Source organism: Mastigoproctus giganteus, chromosome 11, assembly GCF_048544385.1.
Source record: "Mastigoproctus giganteus isolate SK-2022 chromosome 11, ASM4854438v1, whole genome shotgun sequence".
Taxonomy (NCBI): domain Eukaryota; kingdom Metazoa; phylum Arthropoda; class Arachnida; order Uropygi; family Thelyphonidae; genus Mastigoproctus; species Mastigoproctus giganteus.
Window position 1 is genome coordinate 137632488 of NC_143585.1, and position 27469 is coordinate 137659956.

Below are 27469 nucleotides of genomic sequence, written 5' to 3' on the forward strand. Positions count from 1 at the left end.
AGACAGCATTTATCCTCACATTTTAGCACCTCTGGGATCTTTTCTCGTCCCTTCTAGTCGATATTTCTGAAAATAGTATCTAAGCATAACGAATATCGGAGATATCATTGACCTAAACATTTTAGGGTTTTATCGCAACAAATCCTACAAAAGAAAATGGCCATTAAATGGATAAATATTATTCTGTTGAAGTTGGCGGAACGATTCCTTTTAATGTGTTTTCACTGCGGTATTAGTGAAACGTAATGTACACACACACTTCTGTATTTCGGATCTCCGTCAATCGATTTGGGTGCAGCGATCAGTCTTTAAAACTGCTCTATGTTAATTCAATACAAGGACAAGTCATAGATAATTAATCCTGAATTCCCTCTCCAATAGTTAAAATTATTTGCTTGACTGTTACGTTTGTTATTATTCGTGAAAACAATCAAAACAGAGGAGGAGGAGACTAAATAACTCACCACAAAAGAAGCAAATATGAAAAGTGTTACAATGTAGGTTTTGCCTTTCAGGAATAACCGAATAGTAATCCCGTCTATTCTGTCTATTAAACTGCAGTCGGCTCTCTGTAGCCGAGTAGTAAATTAAGTTGAATGTTGAAATTAAGCAGAGTGTTTAATTTGGTGATTTAAATTTAATTTAATTTAAAAACAGAAGAATAAACTTGAGAGAGAGAGAGAGAGAGAGAGAGAGAGAGAGAGAGAGAGAGAGAGAGAGAGAGAGAGAGAGAGCACGGGTTCGATTCCTATCTAGACACAAGATAGAAGGGACTGTCCCCCCCTCCGAAATTGTGGCAGAGTTGGTCAGTGTTTGGAGTTGGTCACATGGTTTACCTACCTAAAACAGTCAAACCGACGATAAATATACACATTTTACACATACGAAATCCTGACGCCTCATGGCCTTCTTTGCTTCGATGATCACTCTAAATCAAACTGTCCAGATGCTATATGAACGCTGATGACTAAACAGCAGAAAAAAAAAGCTTAATCTTCTTCGTTATAAAATGAGTTTCCCTAAAATGACATTTTATAATAACGGAAGAGCATAGCACGCAATGCGATATTGGGGGAATTAGTACGTTAATCGATAAAGGTATTCACACAACTAACACACTTTCCTCGAAGGAGATGGAAAATTTACCAAAAAACAGGGCTATCAAAGGCTGAGGATGAGTTAAGAGAAGAATTTTAGTCGAGATTATCAGAATTACGAGGAATGATTTATGTAAACAATAATGAAATGGAGATGCTAATATGTTACGTGAGCTGAACACGTGGACCATTATACCACTCCATAAAAACTAATAGCCTTCTATACAAGATTAAGGAATAAGCATTGCCTGCATAAATATAACTTAGGGAAGGTAAACCAAGGCGGATAATGTATAAATTTTCTTAATTCCTGCCACAAGGTGGCGATGGGCTTGCCTGTATTTTGGAAAAAAATTGTTTATATATTTACCTACTTATATAGCTAGAACTTAATCGCTTCTAGCATTATGACACATCAACTCAAAATGCAGCCCTCCAGAGGAGACTAGTTGCTTAACCTAATCTTTCACAACTTCAAAGGGATAAAATACTATTGGTATTATATACCTGCCTACTGTTGGTAAGCTTCAATCTGATCGTTCTTTCACTGCAGGTGTTTTCCGCTCGGTAACCTGTCACTGAGTGTAAAACACCTGAATAAAAGGCAATTTGTGAAATGAGGAAAGGCAACCAGGCTAAGTTTTTCCATTGAACTCATGAAACCAGCCATAATTCTGATAGCTAATGAGCTATGATTGAGAAGGACTGCAAATGAAATCAACAGAAGAAGCCTCACCATTGCCTTGCAGAAAAATTACGGCGGATTGCTATCAATGAAGAGGCCAAGGCAATACAAATATCCCATTTCAGCATGGTTCAACTGAAGTGTGAAAAGCGAATTCCATAAAAAAAAGGCTTATCGGAGATGGAAGCGGACCTTTCGACTAGAAGACTATATCATGTAAGAGAGAGAGAGAATTTACCAAGGAACAAAAAAGGCAATGAAATACACGAACCACGAGAAACTACGGCGTTCGCAGAGAATTCAAAAGAAACAAAATCAAAGCTTTGAAATGAATAAAAAAAAGTAAAAATATAAGTTGGTGAATGTACTCAGTGTATTATATTTCACGCGCGTTCGATTCTTTTCTTAAATTAATTGATTTTTTTTTCTTTACTGTGGTTAATAGAAGTAAAGAGTAAAAGTAAAAAAAAAAGCAATAATTACCTCCTTATCAACTGATTACTGAGATTATAAATTTATAAAACACTTAATAAAACTAAACGAAACCGTTCAGCTTAATTACAACTGTATATTTCTTATTATATATTATAGAGAATTACGCTTTTTTCTCTATTATGTACGTATCTGTTGGCAAGCGACATCATTTCACAAGTCTTACATAACAAAACAAGCGAAGCCTGCACAGACTGTCTACAGCTAACAATACTGTATTAAAAATTACGTTTTATATACTGTATATATGAATTTCTTTTTTACATACAAACTGTATGGAAAAAATGAACTTTTGGATTTCAGTCAGATTTTATGATTTTAATGAAATTTGGGACAGCGGACAAATCTTTCTTAAAAGAAAGAAGCATATTCATGAAAATCCATCCACTGGGAATAGAGTTCTTACATGCGGAAGGACGGATGGGCATGGCAAAGAGAACGCCTAAAAACATTCCAAGAATGGGCTCAGGCAGGTCTGATCAGTGCAGCCATTCAGCAAATAAACTGAAGCTTCCGAATGTTGTTGTTGTAGTACGGTTTTAGGAGCATCAGCGACTAAGGCTATATTGCTCCGTATATACAGTCTATAACTTTCGTGTGTTTTGTGGTCGACTTTCTGTTTTCTGGACGAAAAAGTACTTGTGGTGTAATTGATAACGTGCTCGTGATGCTAACCAGTGTTTGATGCTCTTCTCGGTTGAAGGAGAACCGGGTTGTTGCAAGGATGAAACCTCTAGACAAGCCACCGTAGCCTAGTGTTCTGGCGCGCGGGTGCATAAGTACACGTGCCTTGAGTGACCGGGGTTCAAGCCCGTGACTGCTGAATACGGTGCTGTTTCTGTCTATCTTGTGAACTCCTCTGACCGTTTTGTCGTCCTGGAGTATAATACATCCTGAAGTATAAACGTCCTGGAGTATAAACAGAAAATTTATTTATTTATTAAAAACCCGAGTTTCCGGGAGAGAAAACCATGCTCTAATCGAAAAATCCAGGCTCTTTAGTCAAATTGGTTGCACCCTCCTAAAAGTATTTGAAAAGGCAATACAGTCCTATCTAGTTTAGCACCGCGCCCACAGACTCCCCATTCACCTGCACGTAGTAGTCAAGGGCGGATCCACAAACAGTTGGACACTTTGTTGCCCTATTCCTTGATATGAAAGCAGATTATGATAGCTGCATTAGCTGCACTAATAAACATTCTCTTAAACATTTAGAAAACTATTTGATATCACTGAGGAGTAGCCATTAAGCCTCATTAGGCATTCCTTAGTCACCCATAAAAATCTTCAGTCATCGTACGCAGTTAGTAGACTGTTACCTCAGGGAGCAGTCTGCTGTGTACGATGACTGAACATTTGAGCATATAGATGCACAAAAATTTCTTAACCTCAATTGGACTACAGCTTAACCCAACCAGATCAACCGAACTAGTAAAGACAAAAAAAAAAAAAAAAAAAAAAAAATCCTATCCGAATAGACAGTACACTAGGTGAAGGAAGTTTCCTCCCACACGGACAAGCCTTATGTGGGATGAAGGCTTGATTTTTGAATAGCACTTTCATAGAATGAAGACTAAGACTTACTAGCTACGTTGGTGATTAGGCAGAAACTAGTGGGGTAAACTAATGACACAATAATTGTTGTCAATACATCCAAAGATACGTTTTTCCGATCTCACTCTATGCGTCTGTTATTTGGATCTCGGCTCCACAAGCATATACTCCTCAGCAGATACTATGGGCTCGAATATTATATCCTGAGAGGAGTCAACTGGACAACCATTCACGATCGATTCTCCTCTCCAACCTGGTATAAAACACAAATTATGGCTGCAGTTATCCGCATTCTAGCAAAACTCACATGGATGGTAGACGTCTCCTCGATTTCAAATATTATTAGGTAACCAAACGTACTTAGAACAAGGTTACACAAGAGATTTCCATTCCAGATTACTGTCAATAATACAGTATGTTTCAAAAACATATTTTTGGCTAACACAATTAGTCTCTACTGTATAATGCTCTCGCCATAGATCCCTACAAGTTTTACGGCACTAGGAACAATAGCAGCACACGCAGCCATATAGTCAATAGGAATCGCGCAGTCAACCAATTCATCGTCATATAGCAGAGCAACCAATTCCAACGTCAGACAAGAACAAAGAATCTATGATGACCACATTTTCATAATAATTTAGCAGACTCTCGGCAAATTCCCATTGTTATGGACATGATCAAGTAAAGGAAAAATGATATGTATTAGAGAGTACGCATCAGAGACATTGTTGTTGTCAATATAAATATATACAAACAGGGATATTCAGGGGGATATTCATGTGTTGTTGTGGCGGATCCCAGGGTTTCCCCCATAAGCCGCTATTGTACTTCTTGTGTTGAAGCTTATGCCAAAACCGGCCAATTGTATGTAGTGTGTTGGACGTGTAAGTGTTATGATGTGTTCTGTTGTTATGTTATCGGCCGGTGCCTGGCTCTTAGCAGGTAAGAAGCAGTAACACCTGGTCACTACGTCTCACCCCCCCATCCCCGCCACGTGGAGGCGGCCAGGATCAATTATCTCCTGCTGGGCAAGCTCAGGGCATAACACCTGAGAGTGCCCGAAAAAGAGAGTGAAGTGGAAAAAGAGGAATACAGAGGGAAAAGTTTGGGATCTGGGGAGGTAAATGGATAGAATAGAGGAGAATCAACAGAGGGACTCTCCAATAGTTAGAAGTGAGAAGAAGTTAAGCAAGAATAAAGTAGGAAGAAGTGGAGAAGTGGACTAACTTTTCTAACTATGGAGACCTATCTCATGGAAAATCCCATCCTAGGAACTAGGATCAGCAAAACATCTTAATTTACAGTTTGCCTAACCCCTTGTAGGCAGAACGTCTTCAGTTGTTGAAGAAATAATTGATCTTCTAACAAAAAACACAGTGAAAGCAAATTCCACGAATTCTGAAAAGCTCCACAGAAAGACACTATGTGCAATATGTACAATATCCTCTTCTTCAGGAACACAGCAGAATATACACTATGTACAGATTCGTCCAATGTAATGCCAGGGTAATGCCATAACCTGGCCCAATAAATAAAATGTTTCACGGTTAACGCAAAAGTAATATACATGTCCAAATCCTAGATGAGATTACATTAGGCAGGGTTCAAAATTATGTTTTAAAAAGTTCTTGCCTAAATACAATTTGTGTGTGGTATTCACTCACAAAGAAATATTAATTCCAAAAACTATGAAACGCTATAGGCCAAATAGTATCTCGATGAGTAGAGCAAAATTCCTTATACAGTAAATACCTATTCTGCTGAAAACAGTTCCACATCAAGAACAAGTCTATTATAAAATCCAGGAAAGTATAGTGTAGCATTTAATGATACTAATCAGTTGCAAATATAGAATCCAATCAAAAATTAGAGATATTTCTTTCCTAATCCAATAAAGGATCCAAGAAATCGCAGGAACAGTAAAACTAGGACTTAATTTCGGTTCTTCTTTTAAATGCACGAGAAGCAAACACATTCATAGCATTAAAAGCTGTCTGAGACTCAACCAGAATTTTATTGTTTCTGGAGTCCAAGTTAGGAACTACACTAAGTAGGTCACGTCGAAGATCGTTATAATAATGACATTGATGAAGAATATGGTTAACAGTTTCTTCCTGGCCACACAAACAAGATGTTGTTGGTGAAAGTCCCAGTTTGTGAAGTTTAGTATTTATACTTCCGTGGCCAGTTAATATAAACATACCATATAAGCCCGGCGAAAACCACTTTAACTCCTCATTTTTAATTTCACTTGCTACAGGCAGAAAGTCCCTTGTGACTGCACCAATATCAGATGAAGACCACTCCTGCTGCCATTTTGCAATAAAAATTTGCCTTAATCTTGTCTTCTCAGTCTTAATGGGAGCACTTAGATCTAATTGGATGTTATCATAGGTCAATGGTATTTTCTTCAAAAGGTGATACTTAAGGTAGCGGTACTGAACTTCAAAATGGACAGGTAGTTTCCCAAGCAAAACCTGAAGAGCCATGGTGGAGGTAGTTCGACAAGCTCTTGACATGGTCAGGAGGGCAGCCCTCTGTGCTTGTAACAGTTGCTTTACTACAGCAACTTTATTAGCTCTAAAGCCCCATGCACCAGCTCCATAAGAAATTATCGACAAAAACACACAATTATAGTGAAGTCGTAAGGTTTGGCCTCTAAGACCCCAGTCTTGTATACAAACAATAAAAATGTGTTGTTATTTTGGAGTTTTAGGCACATTAGCGACAGACCACACTGCGCGTTGTGTATTATGTTTGTCTGTGTTCGCGGGCCGATTTACATATTATGCGGGCTGAAAAACCCGAAATAACTCACGGGGAGCTTACTCCCTCCACTGAGATTGGCCAACTACATCCTCGATCGAAGAGGACGTCGGCAATTCCTCCAGTGGTCGCTGGGAATCTTATTCAAACATATTAAAACGAGTGGCACAGAGAGATGAGGCATTTTCATGATTTCAAATCAAGCAACCTTCGTTTTAGGCGAAGATTGCTTGATTTGAAAAAAAAAACTCATAAAAATTATTTGCATACAGGAATTTGAACAAGTCTTTTCTACAGGAGTTGGAGAACGGCGATTATAATCGCACTGTGTGCTACCCCACGAGGGTAATTCTGAAGAATACTGGTTTGTATACGATATTCGATTAAATATTTTTTTATAATTTATCCTTTCGCTTTATTTCATTTTCTTCTATATTCATAAACTTTACTATAACAGTTACTGCTTTTGGTTTTTCTATATTTTTTATACCACTGCGACTTTAACGAGAAACCTTTTTTAGCTAGAATTGTAAACAGGATAGTTGAGGAAACACAAAACAAAATCTTACTTTGATCTTTGTCATGCAAATTCGATATTGTGATTATAATAGTAAAAATCTATGAAATAAATGAGTTAAATGAGAGAAATCTTGTCATGTGTACATGCCAGCAGATTTTATGTCTCAATAACGCTGTGGTCTTAACATTTGAGACAGAACGATCTTCCTTAACCAAAAGAAACTACATTCGAAACTACATCTGAACAAATAACATCACTGAAAAGGCTATTCTTAATTTAAACGAACAACAAAAGGGCCTTTTGCTGAGATTATTTTTGTGATTTACTTTTCTCAAGACGACTTTTGCTTAAGAAAATTAGTTCTATATTGAGTATCACGCCCACGTCACTCCTCTGGCAAGACTAGATAAGAGCGGCCTACGTTCTGTCATAAATAGCAGTTTTTTTTTTAATCAAATTTTATCAATTACTTCTATCGATCCTGTGAGAACCAGATGGTGACACCATTGGTTTTATACTATCTTTAAAAATTCCAGATAGCTAGTTCCACACGTATGTATAATCTAATACACCCGTAGATACGTCAGCTGCAATTACCTGAAAGTCAGATGTATAAAATAATGGCTTTTTCCCACGTATAAAAGCAAAGGCAGATTTCCCTGAAAACGTTCACTGTAGAGGTCGATAATATCACAAATATACCAATCTCTAGATCACTATTGTCCTTTAAGCAGCAAACAAGTTATAGAATTACAAAACAAAATAGTGGTCTTGTGAGGAGGGATTTGTTTTTAAGCTTCTTTTGCATGCTTACGAACACGCTAATGAAAATCTATTTGAGCATTCTACTCTCTTTCTAAGTTGTTCTAGGAATATCAGCTACTAAGGCCATATTGCTTCGTGCATATTGTCTGTAAATTGCATGCGTTCTGTAGTCGATTTTCTGTTTGCTAGATGAAAAACCCGAGTTTCCAGAAGTAAAAAAACCATGCAACCCTCGCCTGAAAAAAACTCATTGACGTTGTGAAAACGGCCCATAAAAATTTCTCACGTCATCGACGGGACTCGAACTCAGTTTTTTTCCACCCGGTGTGGGGTGGAAAAGACCTACCAACTGTACTGCTCACGAAGGCCTTTCTCAGTTAACACATTGGTTACATGGTATGGAAAAGTTCGAAAAATTCAAGTCCCACTAGACAGGACGAATTTTTACTACTTTTCTTCCAAAATAGATGCCCCTTAGTTGCCTCTGCACAAAAAACAAATAAATTCTGTTTGTAATTATAAAAGGCATTGTGTGAATTTATGTATCAGAGGACGTTATATGTTATATTTCATTCTGGATGAATTTACATCGACCTTAAACCGAGTCATGGAAATGCGCTATTTCGAACCGCACAGGAATCACTATTCGATCAGACCTCTTTGCAAAACAAAAAGACCGCTCATAATATTCAGGACTTCAGGATGATTTCTTACTCTTCCAGACTACTGAAACTCCTTGAGAAAGCGCTTCTCCCAACGGTCACATTTCAATTACGGAGTATAAATCTCCACAGGTCCACTAGTCTATCAAATCGAAATTAACCATCAATAATTTAGTTGCAACTGCCACCATAACACAGATATTTGAACAAAAGTGAGAGCTTGTTGTCATTTACATAGATAGATAGTCACGCTATTTTCCATAAGATAAACATTCTGTCCTCTGCACTGTTAAGGATTATTATAATTTTCACAGAGACCTACTGTGGCTCTTGTTAAGCCTTCTGACGAAGATTGCAATCGTGACGAATACTAAACAACAGTTTACAGCATCGTAATCGCTGGTGGTCCATCAAGAAGGAATCCTATCCTGTGCTTTATTCTCAAAAGTACTACCTCCTTTTGTAACAGACAACCTTTACATCATCATCTACGCTGATGACATAGCAATCCTTACCACCATAAACTCAAACGACGATGGGTCTGGCTTGTCATTAACAGTGAATCACAAGATATAGGATCTCAAGAAATATCTTTCACAGTTCGGCCTGAAGATCAACTCAGCAAATTTTGCTCAAACTGAATTCTGCTTTAAGCAGTGCCCTACAATCATATAACTACTTTTATTGAAGAAAATTCCATTAACCTTCGTTACTTGCGCCCTCAGTTTAAAAAACAGAAGCTCGTGTGGCATCTGTGAGACACACATTTTTGTTTTAATTATAAAAAAAATATATATTTTTAGCTTCTGCACTGAATTGAAATTATGATCTCCTAAACTCAATTAAAAATATCGAATGAAAATAAACTAGAGAAACTAATAACAATCATTTAGAAAAAAAAATTATATTTATTTTAGAATTTAAGGTCTGGCAGATGCAACATGAATTGCATTTTGTCAGCTGTTCACGTTTAGCCGGTGAAACTAAAACCCATGATTTTCTTCTCCGCTGTCAATAATTACACCACCCTCTTCGGCATATATTAACACATTGAAGGCGGTGGTTTATTGGTGTGGGGAGTGTTTTCGTTGCGTACATTGGGCCTCTTGATACCAGTGGAGAAACATTTGAAGCTGTTATGGTTTCAGCATATTCATCTAAGATTGGTTGGTTGGATTTGTTTTGTGGCGTATCAGCATTTAAGGCTATTGTGCGACAATCCATTCATCTAAGAATAGGATCTTCTAACAGGATAATGAGCCGTGTCATAAGGCCAGAATTTTAGAGAACTGGTCCTAGGAACATGAGATTAAATTCAGTCTACTGAAAGAGATTTGGTGACTGGGGAGGCAGTGGCTTCCCCAGTCACCAAATCTCAATCCAATTGAGTATCTATGGTATTAAGTGGAAACGAGCTCTTAGAAGTAGAGGTCCGTAACCACCAAATTTGCAACGACTAGGGGAAGAAATTCAGTCAGCTTGGACCTTGCTGAGCCCATGCCACGCTGTTTTAAGCCCAAATTCTAATGTTTTGAGGACCAAAAGAAATCTACTCACTTAACTGATTGTAGAAATCTACAATCAGTAAAGTGAACCTAATAGAGTGGTACCACTCTATTAGGTAAACAACACATCACGTCACATCACCATGATGTAAGTAAATTATTTATTTATCACAGCAGATCCGAGTGTGAAAAATTACTTTTTTTATTTACTTTAGTTCGAGAAGTCTGGAGGAAGCGGTACTTAGACTCCAAAAAGATAACTCCCCGCCTAGAAGAGGAATGTTCAAGACTTCGCCAAGAACTTGAGAAACTGCACAGAGAACTGTTAGCAAAAGTACAAGCAGGAGTTTGGGCCCTCCTCACAATATCGGGGAAGACTGAAAGACCTTCAAACAAGGTAAGTCATTCTTTCTCTAACAGATGTTTATTTTAATCACAATACTCTTGAAAAGCTTTCTAAATATATATTAAAGGGAGAAATCGACTACTCTTGCAAAGGCGCTCGCTTATGAAATTGAAAACATTTGTAAAAACTACGGATTAGAACACCGACGGCAGCAAGCACTTTTTGGGAGGGTTCCATTGGCATAAGCCCGGAGCACAGCAGTGTGCAATGGAAGTGCACAAAGTAAGTAAAAGTCATCATCATCATTAGCCAATCAGAATAATAAAAACGAAGGATCTCTTAGTTCAGGACTCATTTCAGAAAAATTCTGTAAATAAACCCAACTTTCTTAAAACATTAAAAAATATAGTTTTGCTTTTGCCAACCAGATGTTTAAATATTTTGTTTCGCATCTAACAACTGGAGCTTCAGCTGAGAATATTACTAATTATTTTCAAGGATACTTTGATATTAAGGTACGCTCGCAATTACAACCCCTTTCTACTCTTTACTATCATTTCGCACGTTGATGATTCTTCAGCAAAATACAAGCACAGGAAGCCGAGAAACTTTCTCATAACTTACATACGATAGTTCAACAGTTTGATGTTCATCTGTTGTTAATTTCTGCTGATGACTGAAAACTGTTGTTCAGAGCGTCACTGACAGCTACCGCAGATCAAGTTTTGCGACAAACTTGCTAGTTACTTTCTTAAAACGTAACCTCACTTAACATTATTTATAAAATTTTAGGCAATCTAACCTTATTTAATAAGATTAGGTTACCAAGAACAGGCCGCCGTAGCCGAGTGGCCACGCAAAAGGGTGCATTAGTACACGTGCTTTGAGGGACCGGGGTTCAAGCCCTTATCTTGTGAACTCGTGTGATCGTCCCGGAGTATAAACTAAATTTAATTAGCAGTGAGTTTTTAATTAAGCATTTAAGAAACATACCGTCACATCACCATGATGTAAAGTGAATATTATGGAAGTTATAGCTAATAAAACTATCTTTATTAAATCTAACCTTATTTAATAAGGTTCAGTTAACTAACCCTAATTACTGGCTAATTTCATTGTTCAACAAAAAAAATTCTTTAAATTTGTTTCCTTTCCTAAAATAGGCAAACTTTACTAATTTTGGGTCGAGAAAAACGAATATGACTTTAGAAATTTTTTATTAGCTCTAGTTTTTGAGATACAGTACTTTCGCTATTGTCTAAGAATATAGTAATTTCAGTAGTAGTCAGAGTGAAAAGAAATATTAAAACAATCTCATATTTACATTTCCTTGATATAACATAAATCAGAGTTGTTTTTAATCAAAACGTAAAAAAACAAAAACACATGAAAACTGTACAGGAACCGAGAGTACTTTCTCGAAATGTGGCCTATTCATGACAGCGCCTTCTATTCGCTTGTATTCCACTTCCGGAGCATCTCTTGTTACTGTCGAACAGTAGTCAGCAAGCATAGGAGCGTTCCACCTATCCTATCTTCCTTCCATTACTATTGCTGAAATGTCTTGGTGGAGTCGCTCACCATGCTCGTCACTCACTGCCCCACAGTTGTCAGAGAAGAAGTCCAGATGAGAGTCGAGAAAGTGGATTTCCAGTGACATGTTGCACCTTAATTGATGATACTTTTCTAGAAGGTTGTTCACAGTCTCAACATAGTTTCCAGCTCTTCGGTTTCCCAGGAAGTCATGCACAACACTTTTAAAGGCTTCCCAAGCTGCATTCTCATTACCCTGGAGGACTCGCTCAAAGTTTTCATCCTTTAAAAGTTCACGAGTTTGCGGACCAAGAAAGATTCCTTCCTTAACCATAGCATCACTCAACAGTGAAAATTGTCCTATCAGGTACTTGAAAGCTTCTCCATCCCGGTTCATCCCCTTAACAAAGTTCTTCATGAGTCCCAGTTTGATGTGTAAGGGGGGAAGGCAGAAGAATTTTGCTTCGATCAACCAGAGGGCTGTGCTGGACATTTTTCCCCGAAGCGCAGATTTTCCCTTATAGGCCAGACTTTTCTCTTGTAGTGTGAGGACCTAGCTCGACTGTCCCACTCACACAGGAAACAGCAGTACTTCGTGTATCCCAACTGCATGCCCAGCAGTATTGCAATCACCTCCAGGTCTCCACAGATCTGCCATTGGTGGTCTTTGTACTTCATTGCTTCCAGAATTAATTTCATATTCTCATATGTCTCCTTCATGTGGACAAAAAATATACAAATTATTATATTAGGGCCACCCATAATTTCTTACACATACCCATTTATATATTATGTCTGTAAATTGCGTGTGTTCTCTGGTCGATTTTCCTGTTTTGCTGGACGAAAAAACCCCAGTTTCTGGGGGGAAAACCTTTCTATCTACGCCTGAGACCGACTAACTCAGCCATGGAGTGAAAAAAAAAGCCCTTTAAAGTTCCTCGCGTCATCGACGGGATTCGAACCCGGGCCTTTTCCACCGGGCGTGGGGAGGACGGTGACGATACCACTGTGCTACCGCGTAGATCCTTCATGTGGACAAATTATTATTTTAGGGTTTCCCGTAATTAAATACATTAACCCGTATTCGTGTCTGTAAATTGCGTGTGTTCTCTGGTCGATTTGCCTGTTTTGCTGGACGAAAAAACCCCAGTTTCTGAGGGGAAAAAACCTTGCTATCTACGCCTGAGCCCGACTAACTCAGCCACGGAGTGAAAAAAGCCCACTAAAGTTCCTCCCGTCATCGACGGGATTCGAACCCGGGCCTTTTCCACCCGGTGTGGGGAGGACGGTGGCGGTACCACTGTGCTACCCACGCAGACCCTTCATGTGGACAGCATGGCCTAGAGGAATTGAAGGAAGAGCGTTGCCATTGTGGAGCAAAACAGCTTTTAAATTTAGCTTTGATGAGTCTATGAATAGTCTCCAGTCCTGTGTGTTGTGCTCCACATTCAAAGCTGTCATCAAACCATTGGCATCACAGCAGGCAACAAGGTTGTTTTCACTTTTAAAATATGGAGTCAAAGCATTCTGCCTGCTCCTGTACACGGACACCTTGATATTTGGTTGCGGAAGATTCCACTGTTGGAGCCTTGATCCCAGAAGCTCTGCTTTATCTTTCGATAGATCTAGGTCTCCAATTAGATCACTTAGTTCACCTTGAGTGATTCTGTGTGACTCATTCGGCGACTCCGGATCTGACAAAAAATCAGGATCCTGTGATGTTGAAGGCCCAGGTTGACCATCATTCCTCACACTGTCCCCATCTTCATCAGACTCCAAAGTGTACTCTTCTGGAGGGCGAGGTACATTTCATTTTTCCATTTATTTGTACACACCCAATTATTACATATATATATATACACAATAGTTACAAAAAAAGATATATATATATATATATATATATATATATATATAATTTTATATACATTAACATTTTCGTTACACATATATAAAACATTATATTATACCTCCTGGTGCACTTCGTACGTGTATCCCAGAGTCAAGGGTGGAGGTATTTAACCATGTGAGAGGTATTTTACCACCGCCAATATAAGACAGCTGTTGCCCGGTGCCCTTCTCTAGGCTCGGGTTTACGTTATGTATTTGTGCCGAATGCACAAGTCCCGCACCCATCGGATGTAGCGCAATACCAGTGGGTGTCAACAAATGAATTACTAGTGGAGAACTTCCACAAATTATCCTCACTTACACCCACTAATTATTATATTAAACAGATATATACAATTTTTTTTTTTAAATATGCTCAGTCTCTGAATTACTGAGAACCAAGAAAACAATATATAACATACATCTTTACAATAACAATTAACATAAATCTTGTCAATAACAATTGGCCAAAATCAATGCAACATTAATTAACATAAATCAACACAATAGCAATCCATATAAGTCAACACAATAACAATTGTTTACACTTAAACCTTTTGTCTTTTGCTTATTTGTGAAGTCAATTCCCAGAAGAAGCTGGAGGTCTTAGCTGAGTCCTCAATATGAAAACTGATCTTGAGAAGGTTTGCAGAGCAGTAAAGTTATTATGGTCTTCAACTAAGATATTTACATTGTTCTCCAATAAGTTTGGAACGCGTAGACATTAAATCCGTTCTAAGTTGAGAATACAATGGACAGTTCAGCAGTACACGAATCCACGTTTCATATTCCCACATGTACAGTACGGATCAGGCTCCAGGCCACGCTCAAATAACTTAACCCGGAGGGACTCATGCCCTGTTAGCACATAAGAAGTTGTCATAGAGGGTCTAAACCACGAAATAACTCCAGGGATTGTTGGGAATTCCACTTGCGCAATATACTTTCTTGTTACAAGCCCAAATTTGCTCTCATCCCATCTTTTTCGCCAGACAACAGTAAATTCCTTCCAAAGCGTTTTCTTCTCCCTTTTAAAGTCACTGGCTGGGTCAGTCGTAATTTCAAGCATTCTCTTAGACTGTCTCAAATGGACCGTTTAATGCAATTAAACCTTTCAAAGCTCTTTGTGAAAGGCTTCATTTGTCATTACGATTTGTCATACTTCCACTATTAAGTTCTAGCTTTACTCTCGAATAACTCAATATATCCTCAGCAATAAACAGGCGTGATCTCCATTTAACAAATCCATACTAGTGATTATTGACTCCATTATTTTCCCTGACACTGAAGTAAAATTTAGTAATCAACCTCTTTGTTTCCTTTGTTTCGTTGCATCATATTGATAAATACTCCTTTAAAAACAAGGCGTAAAAAATTAATTATTCTGTTTAATTTGTTTTCGAGTTGGTGCATTTTATCTGACATATTCCTCGAAGTAGTACAATTTTTTACCTCCTTTTTACTTTAAGTACATTTGACAAATTATCGACTGTAACAAAGGAGGCATTTGTAGTTTGTTTTAGCTTTAAACTTTGATTCCTTTTAGCTTTAAACAGTGATTCCTTTCTAAAATAAAATTTTAGAAAGGAATCACTGGATACTCCAATTCTTCTACATTTCAAGAGGAGTCTGTATTATCGTGAAATGAGCAGCTGCGATGTCCCCTACGCCAAAAAATAATCTACCTTTCAATCAGATAAGGTTAGATTATTTTTGTTGCAAAAATTTAAATAACATTGCAATTAGCCAACTAATATTTCATATACTAAACCTAATGTATCCTAACGTGCCCTTTAAATCAGGTGAGAATATATTATTTCAGTCCAACTGATGCTATGCATGAAACTGAAGTAACAAAGTAAAATATTATTACACAAATGCGGCTTTGTAGAAAGACGTAACAGATATACACCATACCAACTGTTTAAGTTAGGTAGTAGTAAATACTACTCTACAATGTGGGGGGAAGGAGCAGCATTGTGTATACCTGTGGAGCGAAAAATAATAATAAACTCCTAATTCAGAATATACGGGAGATGCCATACAAAAACCTGTTAAAACATTAAAAATTGGCGATACTCTCAAGTTTGCTAATAAAAATTGCAAAATCTTATCTGACAAGTAGAACATATTGTAGATACATGACAATGAAGTAATATAGAATTGTAAACTTACCATTCTTAAAATGCAAAGACGTTCATAATTAATGATGATCAGTATTATCAGCAAGTTCCGATAATAGATTTCCGTTCTTTTAATTAATAACTGAGCAAATTTAACAAGCAAAACTACTGTCGACTAGTGTTAACCAAAATCCAAATGGGCACAGAATTAAAACGTAAAAAGCAAAAACGTTCATAATTAATGACTGGACATTAACAAACTTATACTGCAGCGAGTACTAACTTACCCAAATTAAACCCATACACAATTCAAACACGCAACAAAAAACTTAACTGCAAATGAGAACTAAACAAAACCAACAGACGAATACCAACTGACACTACTGCCCTCTCGAATGTTTCGCGGGAAACGAATTTTATCTGGGGTGTTTCTGCTATAAAACTTAATCTGAATTAATAAAGGTAAAAATACTTTCCTTTTCAACTCCGGAGATAAAATGGTTTCAAACATAGACAATATGGACTGAAAAAAAAATCTACAATTCTATATTTATGGGAAACAGAATTAAATAATAATTATTATTAAATAAATTAAATCATGAATTTATTTAATTAATATTTAAATAAACGAAATTCTAATTATATTATATTATAATATTAGTTAATAATTAAATTGTAAAATAAAATAAAGATTATAAAAATTTAAACGAATTAATGTTGACAGCAGAACAAACTGATTTTACAATGAGTTGCACTGGTATTGCACTACTTTCAAATGACATTCGTTTTGTAAGCTGAATCTGCGATTATTATCTTTCCATTTATTTATTTAAAAGGTGAGACAATGGCTAAAAAGCAGATTAACCTTTTGGAGATGCCATTTTCTCGAAAGGATTAATCTGCTAATTTTTAATACCCACTAGTTTCGAAATAAATGTGTTTGAAATCGGTGCAATATCAGGGTTACTCGCTGGGAATGCACAGTTTGTCAAAAAAAGAAGGCTAGCTTGAGGCCAGATTTTCATACGTCACCCATTTCCACATTAATGTAGCCATAGTAGTAATATGGGGATACAACATCGCTGGCCATTTGAGGGAGTTCCCTACGTAATGTGCAGAATATTGACTGGAAAGAAAACCAGGACAAATAATTTCCATGGACTTTTAGTTACCCTAATATTAAGATTTACCTCTCCTTAGACCCTAAATGGACTATAGAAATGTGTATAAATTTTGTTTCTGATATACAAAGTTATATTTCATTTATGATGTTAGTGTCATCATTCTGATTTATTTATTATTTATTTTATTTTTTTTTTTTTTAACAGTTGAGTTACAAGATCATGATAGCACGACTGTTGCAAGAAATTGAAGATCTCACCCGCAGAGTAGAGGCCACAAAACTAAAGTTCTCAACAGAATTAAAAGTAAGTAAACACACAGTGCATATCCCCCGCCTCACCGTGTGCTTAAAACCTCCAGAGTAATTTTTATTGATGCCATGCCATAAAATGTGTAAATATCAAGGAGGGCAGTTTTTAGTATTATCTATTCCGATCAATATATTTTTAGAATTTTTTAGAACTTTCAAGCTGTATGAAACACTTTAAGAGTCAAGAATCTTCACTGAACGCATGTTGCATTTTGTCGTATGAATATTTTTTTATAAACTACTGGATAAAATTAACAGAATAAAAAGTTTTTCATGATTATTTTATTGTGAACAGTGTCGCCGAAAGAGAATATTTTATATAATAGACATCCTGGAATGCAAATTCCGAGTATCAAATAGAAAGCGATCCACCACCTTACAGAGCCGCACATTATGCAAATTATTCATGCCTATAAAAACACGGGTTGCGACCACATTACTTCACTCCCAGTTTTTTTGGCTTGCTCAGTAGGACAGCCACATCTCCAGTACGCAGCATAGCAAGTCATGTTCGCTTAGATGATTCTTTGAGATATCAGACCGTTGGATGATTTGAAGCCGGGCAGTTGTAGGTGGAGGTAGCACGGCGTAGGAGGCGGGTAATCTCAGGGGAAGGCGGCACATTGGCTTAATATGTCGCGCAGTGTTGTCTCGGCACTATCGAAGCATTTTCTTCACCGTCCTTCTCACAGCGGGTGGAAAAGGTTCGGGACGCGAGGAACTTTTATGGGCTTTTTTTCACTCCGTGGCTGATTTAGTTTCAGGCGTAGATAGCAAGGTGTTCCCCGGAAAAACTGGGGGTTTATGTCTAGAAAAGCAGGCAAATCGACTAGAGAACACATGCAATTTACATTTACAGCCACAATACAGTGGGTAGTCGAAGTGACTTCTAGGTGACCATTATATAATAGTTAATAGTATCGAAGCAGTTTCAGGAGACGGGAATCATTACAAGAGGAGCTAGCCAAGGTCACCCGAAAGCTACATCAAACAGAACAGACCACTCTTTGGTTCTAACAGCAAGACAGAACTCTATGATGTCCATTTATCAAGTGTCTTTTGAGGTTGCTGCGGCCACAGATGAAAACGTATCTAACCGGACTGTGTTAAGAAGGATCAGTTCAAGTAGACTCTAAGCAAGGAAGACAGTTATTTGCAGTCCATTACCGCCAAACTACCACAGAACTCGTCGAAACGGTTCTAAGAACATGTGACTTGTTGCCCTGACAAATGGGGTACAGTTCTCTTCTCTGATGAGTCCTGTTTTAGCTTACAAACGGATTCTAGCCGTTATTTCAACTGGAGACAACGAGGAATGTCGTACCATCCCCTCCAACATCAGAGAAAGGGACACGTGGTGGAGGCGGTGTTCTCGTGTGGATCGAAATAAGGATCGACAGCCGCACCCCTCTTCATGTTTTTGATGGGGGTATCGTAATTGCGCAGAAGTATCGAGAACAGATCTTTGAACCCTATGTGCGAATTTTTTGGGTTGCCGTTGGCCCAGATTTTCTTTTCATGCACAACAACGCCACTGCACATAGAACTCAAGTGGTGGAGTAACATCTTGAAAGTGGAGATATTCAACGACTGCCGTGGCCAGTACGATCATCAGACTTAAATCCGATCTAACATGCGTGGAACGCCCTATTGCACGCTAACAGCCAACTCTTCGATCAGTTGGGGAGCAAAGACGTACGCTAATGGAAGAATGGTATTTGTTTCCAGAGAATCTTATAGCATGCATGGTTTACCGCTGTCAGACCTGTTTAACCGTTGGAGGGGACCATACGCCATACTGATGTCATGCGACCGTATTTTCAAGTATCTTATATCGACTTCTGTAATGTGACCTTTTTGGTAATTCTTACACAAATTATTTAAAAATTATGATATTAGGGTCCCCCGTAAATGATTACTTCTACCGATATATTTATTTTGTCTGTAAATTGCGTGTGTTCTCTGGTCGATTTGCCTGTTTTCTGGACGAAAAAAACCCCAGTTTCTGGGGGGAAAAACCTTGCTAACCAGCCAAGGAGTGGAAAAAGCCCACTAAAGTTCCTCGCGTCATTGACGGGATTCGAATCCAGGCCTTTTCTACCTGGTGTGGGAAGGACGGTGACGATACCACTGTGCAACCCTCTCAGGGTAATTCTTACACAACCCTTATAAATTAAGTAAATAAATCTTCATTGTGAAGTACAGAGTTACAGCATAATATCGACTCACTCTGGTGGCCGAGCATCATGGGCAGACTCAGGGAAGCTAAAGTACCCATCAACCTATATAAAGTCATAGAAACCTATCTCTCACAAATAAAAATTGAGATAAACACTCCATACAAAAAGATCGCAAGAACAGTACACAGAGGATATCCACAGGGGTCTGTACTGGGTCCACTCCTCTGGAACTTGGTATTTGATGAGTTCTTGAGAATGGACTTAGGAGCGATGGGGGGTGCAGACCTTCGCAGATGATCTGATTTTGACAGTGCAAGCAAATTCCAGAGCCCAATTAGAAATCCTAGCTAATCAGGTCCTGCAGATACTCCAACAGTGGGCCAAGAAGAATTTCTTAACAATGTCACCGACAAAGACATCGTCGGCGCTGCTTAAAGGAACCCTGCAACTGAGACGATCACCCCAGATTAAGATTGATGGGACAACTATCAAGTTCTCCAGTCAACAAAAATACCTGGGTGTCATACTAGACAATAACTTATCCTTCCAACCACATCTCAAATTCCTAAGACAAAAGATCAGAAACTACTTTGCCATGGTAGCTAGGGTCACAAGGCGAGACTGGGGTCTCAAAAAAGGTACCCTAGCCTTATACTACAATACAACCTTCCTTCCAATAATTACATACGATTCAGCAATCTGGTACGACAAAACTGCCTTGTCATAAATAAGAGAACCCTGGATGCAGTTCAGCGCACCATCCTGCTCACTACCACCCGCGCCTGCAGAACGGCGAGGAACCCAACGCTGCAGGTGATAGCAGCAGTACTTCCATTTAATATTTGAAATCGCAAAAACAGAACTCCTCTACTACTTATCTAAGGGAATAACCACCACTTTCCTGGAATTTACAATAGACCCAACAGACAACCATAAGGCAGAAAAGATCCGGCTTTAGTCTCACCTGCTGCAGGTGTGGCAGGACAGGTGGGCAGAAACAACCAAAGGAGCAATCACCCACAAGTTCTTGCCGCAACTTGAAAAAATCTATCCAAAATCGTCTACGTGGTTCTTTCCGTTGTTGCAAACAACATACTGGCTAACTGGACACGGCCACTTTAACGCAAAGTTAATGGATTTCGCTCTTGTAGAGGACCCATGTTGTACATGTGGAGAGATCGAAACCTGGGAACACTTCATGTACGACTGTCCGCAATACGAGGATCTCAGGTGCATTCTAATCACGAGTATAAGATACCTCCCAGAGGGCAAGAATTTCACCTACTGGATTCAGAGGAGGAATACAGAGCCCTGACCAACTTCGCTCAAGAACTCTTCTCAAGAAGGAGAACGCTAAATGCAATACACCAGGAGTGAAAGACGACCAGCCAGATAACAAATCAAAACATCCTTTCAGACACACCCCGGAATGATAAATATGTGTAAGATACTAGCTGTCTTGCCTAGGAATAGTGACAGTGCACTTCCTACAATGATACGAACGAACACTGAAACCAAGAAACCCTGCCTATGTACCAACAAATATAAGACCTAAGTGAAACTGACAAATGTACTAACTGAAGATAGAGAACCAAAAACAAAGACATTCAACTTGGACGGGACACTGTCCCACGAGTGACTCTACTACCGGACATGATCTTATGACTACACTACGACTGCTGCATCCTCACTGCCATGTTGCCAAATAGCGATCTGTACCAGCTCCCTTGCCTGGTACCTTTTTTCCTCTCCCCGGCAGGGGGGAGGAGAAGATAGTCTTCCTGTCTCCTCCCGCCCCTGCCGCCCCCATATACTTCACCTGGTGAGGCATGGGCATGCCTTACTGACCATCTGGAGTTGCCTTCCCTATCGACTCGATACTTCTGTCTTTCTCCCCCAGTCTTCATTCTCTTCCCCCTACTCTGACTAGTACGCCAGCGTAAACCCCACACAACTAATCAAAATTAACGATTTCTAAATTGAAACTGAACCACATTAACCTCTTCTGGTTTTTTCTAAACTTAAGTGTCCCGTTTTTTTTTTTTTTTTTTTAGGTCCTAGCCACCGAAACTCAGGAAATTAGGTGGCAGGACCTACCGGAGTATATACAGGGTGTTTCAGTTAAACGTTTCAGAACTTCTAAGAGGGGTAGGGTACATCCTGACAACTCGAAATCATATAGCAATGTGGGGTCGGAAATGCTTTCCTGAAGTGGTGTTGTACACAGAAGCACCATAAAGAAAAGAGACCGTAAGTGAGAAATCGTTTTAATAATACATGAAAAGAAGCAAAAGGTACAGGATTAAAGTAAGTGTTCGAAGTTTCTTCCACGGGCTACAATGCACGCCTCACATCTCCGACGCATGGACATCCGAACATTCTGGAATACTCCAGGCGAATTTCGAATTTCTTCGGCAGCTACTGCGATTCTTGCAACCAGCTCCTCAGCATTGTCAACAGGGGTGTCATAAACTAGCGATTTCATATGACCCCAGAAATAAAAATCAAGACATGATAGGTCGGGTGACCGAGCAGGCCAACGCACGGGACCACCACGTCCGATCCACTGTTGACCAAATGTGACATCCATGTAGTTACGAACATCTCCGCTATAATGGGCAGGGGCTCCATCGTGTTGGAACCACATTGTCTGTTGCGTCGATGCAGAAATCTGTTCATCTCTCAAAAGTTGTGGCAATACTTGCTGCAGAAAGATCAAGTAGATAGGTCCGGTTAGACGACACGGTAACAGGTAAGGTCCGATGAGGTGATCTCCCATAATACCGGCCCATTCATTGACCGAAAATCGAATCTGTGCTGCACGACATCGCACGACGACTTCTGTGTACAATACCGCTTCAGGAAAGCATTTCCGACCCCACATTGCTATATGATTTCGAGTTGTCAGGATGTACCCTACCCCTCTTAGAAGTTCTGAAACGTTTAACTGAAACACCCTGTATAAGCTACTGGGTTCCTGGTCTGCCTCCACGGGGCGTAAGTGGGGCAACGTTGGGCCCCAACTGAGGTTCAGCGGCTAAACGACCAGAAGAACAACGGTACCCGACACTAAACGATCCAAGACCCCACACTTTTAAATCTTTGGCATTTACAGCGTACTGTAACACATCACAACGTAAACTACGCGGAGATGGGGGAAACCCCTGGTGCCGCTTGACCCTAAAGACACTTCCACTTACACGGCGACGAGCGCCAGGGGTTTCACATGTAGCAGTTTGGACTGTAGCAGCATACAAATACAAAGCAGGTTACAAAATACAGCGTACAAATGCAAAATTAAATACAAATGCAGCATAAAAATTACAGAGCTGAATACAAATACAGAAAAACAGAATAAAACTTGGCAATGATTCAGCTGGGCTCCAGTGATGACAGATTTGAACATGGGGATGGGAGCATCGTTATCTCTTTCAGTAGATCAGGATTCAAGGGCTTTGATAAAGTTGTATCCTTCTTGTTACTTATTAGCCTGTCAAAGTCGGCGTCCACACAGTTCAGGGAGGCGAGCATCTGCTTGGGGAGAAACCTCTCAGCGATTGCAAGCCTCTTGTGGTGTCCCTTATATCTGTCCGAAGTTTCTCACTTTCTCCTCATTTCATCGCTATTTTATGGTACATCGCCATACGAAATTTTGTCTTGCTTCATCGCAAGCTGCACGAGTTACACCACGTTTTCTACGTGTTCTGTTAATTTTGTCGAGCAGTGTATTACAATTTATCATGTAATCAGTGTAATTGCTGACCTAATGGATGAATACCGTTCATCCTGCCTCCACTTCGTGTAATGAAATAACGGAATGAAAATAATAATAAGGACTGAGATAATTAATAATTTCTTCAAGTCCACCTTTTCCACCTACACATTTCGAAGCACCTGTCGTCACCCTTAAATTCAGTTATGACCTAATCGACCGTATAACCATTGTAGATGATATCCTTGACCTCCAGCGCCACAGATAGAAATAACCGAAGAAGAATGTCACTGGTTGGTAAATTTTCTACATACATCAGCTAAGTATGTAATTCAAATAGGTAATGAGGTAGTTGGTGTTTCAACCTGGAGCCGACCGGGCTAGCCGGGTGGGTAAAGTGCCTGCCTCGAGCTTGGATCGGAGTAGAAATGCAAAAACTTTGGGAGGTGCATTATGGCCACAGAAGCTGATGCGTCAACAACTAACAAAAAAAAAAAAAAAAGTTTCAACCTGCCACCAGCTCTAAATAGATCTCTACAGGAGGCTAATCAGGCATGATTGTCAGAAACGATCAACTTCCTCTCATAACATCAAGCAAGGAAGAGAGGATGCTTTGAAACTCACTTCCCAATCACCATTCTTATTTAACTTAAACCATTGACTTCGATGTGAAAATAAATGCCATAGAAAGAACCAATACAACTTCCAATTTTCTCAGTCCAACGCGTTGTCTTGAAGGGGCCTGCAGCATTCCATTAAATGTACTAAAAACTGCGACATTGAAACATACCTCATCGTTAGTTTGATTATGACCATCTCAAGAAGATTGGCATAAGAGCTTGTCTGCATCATATCCCGATCCAAAGCCTGGTAGGCGATGTATTAAACTATTCCTTTGAAATAGGTGCTTCATAAAAATGGGAATTATCCAGAGATGCCCAAGATCTGTTGCATTTTCCACAGCGAGGACAGTATTCAATCTGAAAAAAATCTCTAGCAATAAAACTCTGAACGCCACTGACTTCAATATCAGATGATATTTCTGGCCACCTAATCAGGCGTCACAGAAGCCTATGGTAGATATAAGCTAATCTGTAATCAAGTCACAAAGGAGGTTAGGCAAGTGAAGGCAGATTACGAGTAATCTTTGGCAAAGGATGCAAAGAAAAATAGCAGACTTCTTTACACTTGAAACGATGTATTGTATGGAACATATGCCATAGGGCTCTAACCGACTTACCGAAACAAACTATTAATTAAAAATCAGTTTAATGGTGGAATTGCTCCTCTTAGTATTACCAAATATGAGCTCATCACAGCCATCGGTGCTATTTCACATAGCCACAGATGAAGTGGACCTTATCTTTATATTGATCACTCAGTTTATGCCTTCGTGTCTGTTTCAACGAACCAGTACTTTCTATCTTTAATAGGATGCTAAAACAACACGATCACTCCCAATGTGGAATACAAACTCTTTCCAAAATGATAAGCTACAAGTGTAAACAAACAGGCCAATCTCTCGCGCATCAAGCTTTGTGAAATACTTGCAGTGCTTGATTCCTGATGATCTACGGTCGCCAGCATAACGACAGTCACAAAAACTATCCTGTTTTTAAAGCATTGGAAAAGAAAGCAGAGCTCTCAGTAACTGTGGATGTCAAACGCGCATTCAACCAGTCTGCATCCCTATATTCTTCCCTCCATCTTTTGTAGAAGTTCTTCTTTATCGACGATGACATTTTATAGTCTATTCAGGCCATTATACTATTGGGTTAAAGAGATCTGAGTCAATGACTCGAGGAATTTTTATGGGCCTTTTTCACAATGTGGCTGAGTTAGTTAATCTCAGGCAAAGGTAGCATGGTTTTTTTCTCCCAGAAACTCGGGTTTTTCGCCCAGCAAACAGCAAGTCGATCACAAAACACACGCAATTTACAGATATACGAGAGAGAGAGGTTAAAAAAAAAAGATTTGTATTCACCCAGAAGTAGCTGTGATAGAAGGTTGAAACAAACACCATATATTACTCTTTTTCAGCATAGTCACCAGACAAAATGACACATTTTTGCCACCTCTCAGTACACGTCTGCAAGCAAGTTTTTAAACATTGTCTGACTGTTCTTCAAACCATGACTCGGCAGCAGAAATCGCCTCATCAGCAGCAGTAAAGTGTATTCCACGAAGAAAGAACTTCAGGGCAGGAAAGAAGAAGAAATCTGAAGGGGCAAGGCCAGGGGGAATTAGCAGGATGCGGCAATATTTCAGTTTTTCCTGGCACATTGACAAAATTTAATGTGCACATTGTGCCCTTGATTTCTTCTGGTAAAGGGTTTAGAAATTTGTGAATACCTCTAGAAGACACTTTACTCATTTGCAACTGTTTATGGATGATGTTCTCCACAGATCCTACACTGTTTTGAAGCTCTGCGGCTAGTTCTTGACACTAATACGGCAACCTTCCAGGATTAATGCCTCGATTTTTGCAACACTGTCTTCTGTTACAACAGTTGCTGGGCGTTCTGGGATTTCTTCATCATGCAATGAGGTTCTTCTACATTTGAATTGTTTATACCAATGTGCAACAACACTGTAACCTGAAAAGTCTTCTCCATAAACAGCGACCATTTCTTCGTGGATTTTTTCAGGTGTTTTCTCTTGCAGAAAGAAGAACCGAATCACTGATCTGTATTCCAATTTATCCATTGTGACATTTTACTTCATTCAGTGCTGCAAATTAAAAAAAAAACGAATTGTCAGATCGCAACCAAGTTTTTTCCTAAAATACATGAACAATCTCGTAACTTCTTAACTTTAATTTTCAACTGCATTAGTTTAAAATAAAACTTGGCGTTTCTTAACGTAATATTGCTATAAATCTTTAATGCACATAAATCTCCATTTCTGTAATAAATAAATAAATAAATTACACATAAGTTCAAGAGAAATAAAATACCTTTTATTTATTTAATATAAATTATGAAATGCCACTTCTAATGGTCTTTATTTCCTTCTAGTTGCGAAATCAAGCTGAAAGGGATGTGAAGTCATTACGAGAAGAACTATTGAAGAAAAAAATCCAAGTGACTCTAACTCGCAATCAGGAGCAAGCCACAATAGGGAATGGAATACGAGATCAGTACTTCATCAGTGTCGTGTGAATGTCGTGCTCGATCATCTAATGACGACTCTGAAGTCAGAAGAGTTGACTAAGGCAGAAGTAATCCAGTCTGAGAATGATATGTTGTCAAGAATTGTGAAGAAAGAGAGAAAAAATCATCCACCGAATCCGCCCAGCAGGAGCATTAATCTCCTTAGAACAATTTCTTCTAGCAAATCCGTCCCACATATCTCTATACGGACTTTATGTGTATTCAACTCCATAAGTAGGTAGAATCTGTGTCTACGTCGCTTTAAATGATTTCGCCTTCCACAAAAAAAAAAAAAAAAAAAAAACCAAAAAAACTGCCATTTATAAATCATAAAAAAGATCTGTGATTGTCTTTGAAGTAGAATTTTAGAATGGTAATGCCATTTTTGTGGCTAATGTCTGTGATAGCATTAGATTTGTATGTCTCGTACTGTTTTTATGGCTATACTAACGTGAGTTAAAATCTCATGAAAAAGGCGATGAAAGAAAGAAAAGGTTTAGGATACGATTTATTACATGGCCGTCATTTGTATGCGCCTATTGAGCACATTAGCAATACATGCTAAACACTAAGTAGCCTTGTCCATCTCTCCTCAGTTTTATTTTCTAATTAACCAGGTGAAATGTTTACGTCATCTGGGCAATTAAAAATATTCTGAACGAATCCGTCGCTTAACTATCCTCTCATTTATGATAAGTGATATTTAACATCCTTCTCATATCGAAAACTAAGGATACGAGCATAGCTACTTTTAGATTTCGCAAAGATTATTTAATACAATTCCTTATGATCAGAGTGTCCCATGAAAGTTCACAGTTCGGCTTTTAAGTATAATTAAGAAACAGCAATGCTTAAGTGAAACTTTGCTCGTTTAAATGTGTAATTATCGTTAAAATATTTTAGGAAAATGTTCGATAATCGTAAGTAGTTTTACTTGATTTTGCGATCGCCCAATAATTCCGTAATAGCTTTTAACGAATGACCTTAATTATACGTAACAGAATCCAAGAGAGTACAAAGTTTCTTTAGCCATGCAGAAATTACAACAGTAGCCA

The 27469-nt window shown here is 38.7% G+C and overlaps 1 protein-coding gene across 1 annotated transcript in view; it reads left to right on the forward strand.

Annotated features, from left to right (window-relative positions):
- The window catches only part of LOC150078461 (uncharacterized), a 285117-nt gene extending 258683 nt beyond the window's left edge, over nucleotides 1-26434 (forward strand). The window contains exons 10-12 of the mRNA XM_090384573.1: nucleotides 10265-10446; nucleotides 17267-17365; nucleotides 26280-26434. Coding sequence (XP_090240699.1) covers nucleotides 10265-10446; nucleotides 17267-17365; nucleotides 26280-26423 — 425 coding nt within the window. The 3' untranslated portion in view covers nucleotides 26424-26434. The remainder of the gene's footprint in view (nucleotides 1-10264; nucleotides 10447-17266; nucleotides 17366-26279) is intronic.
- Nucleotides 26435-27469: the final 1035 nt, after the last annotated feature.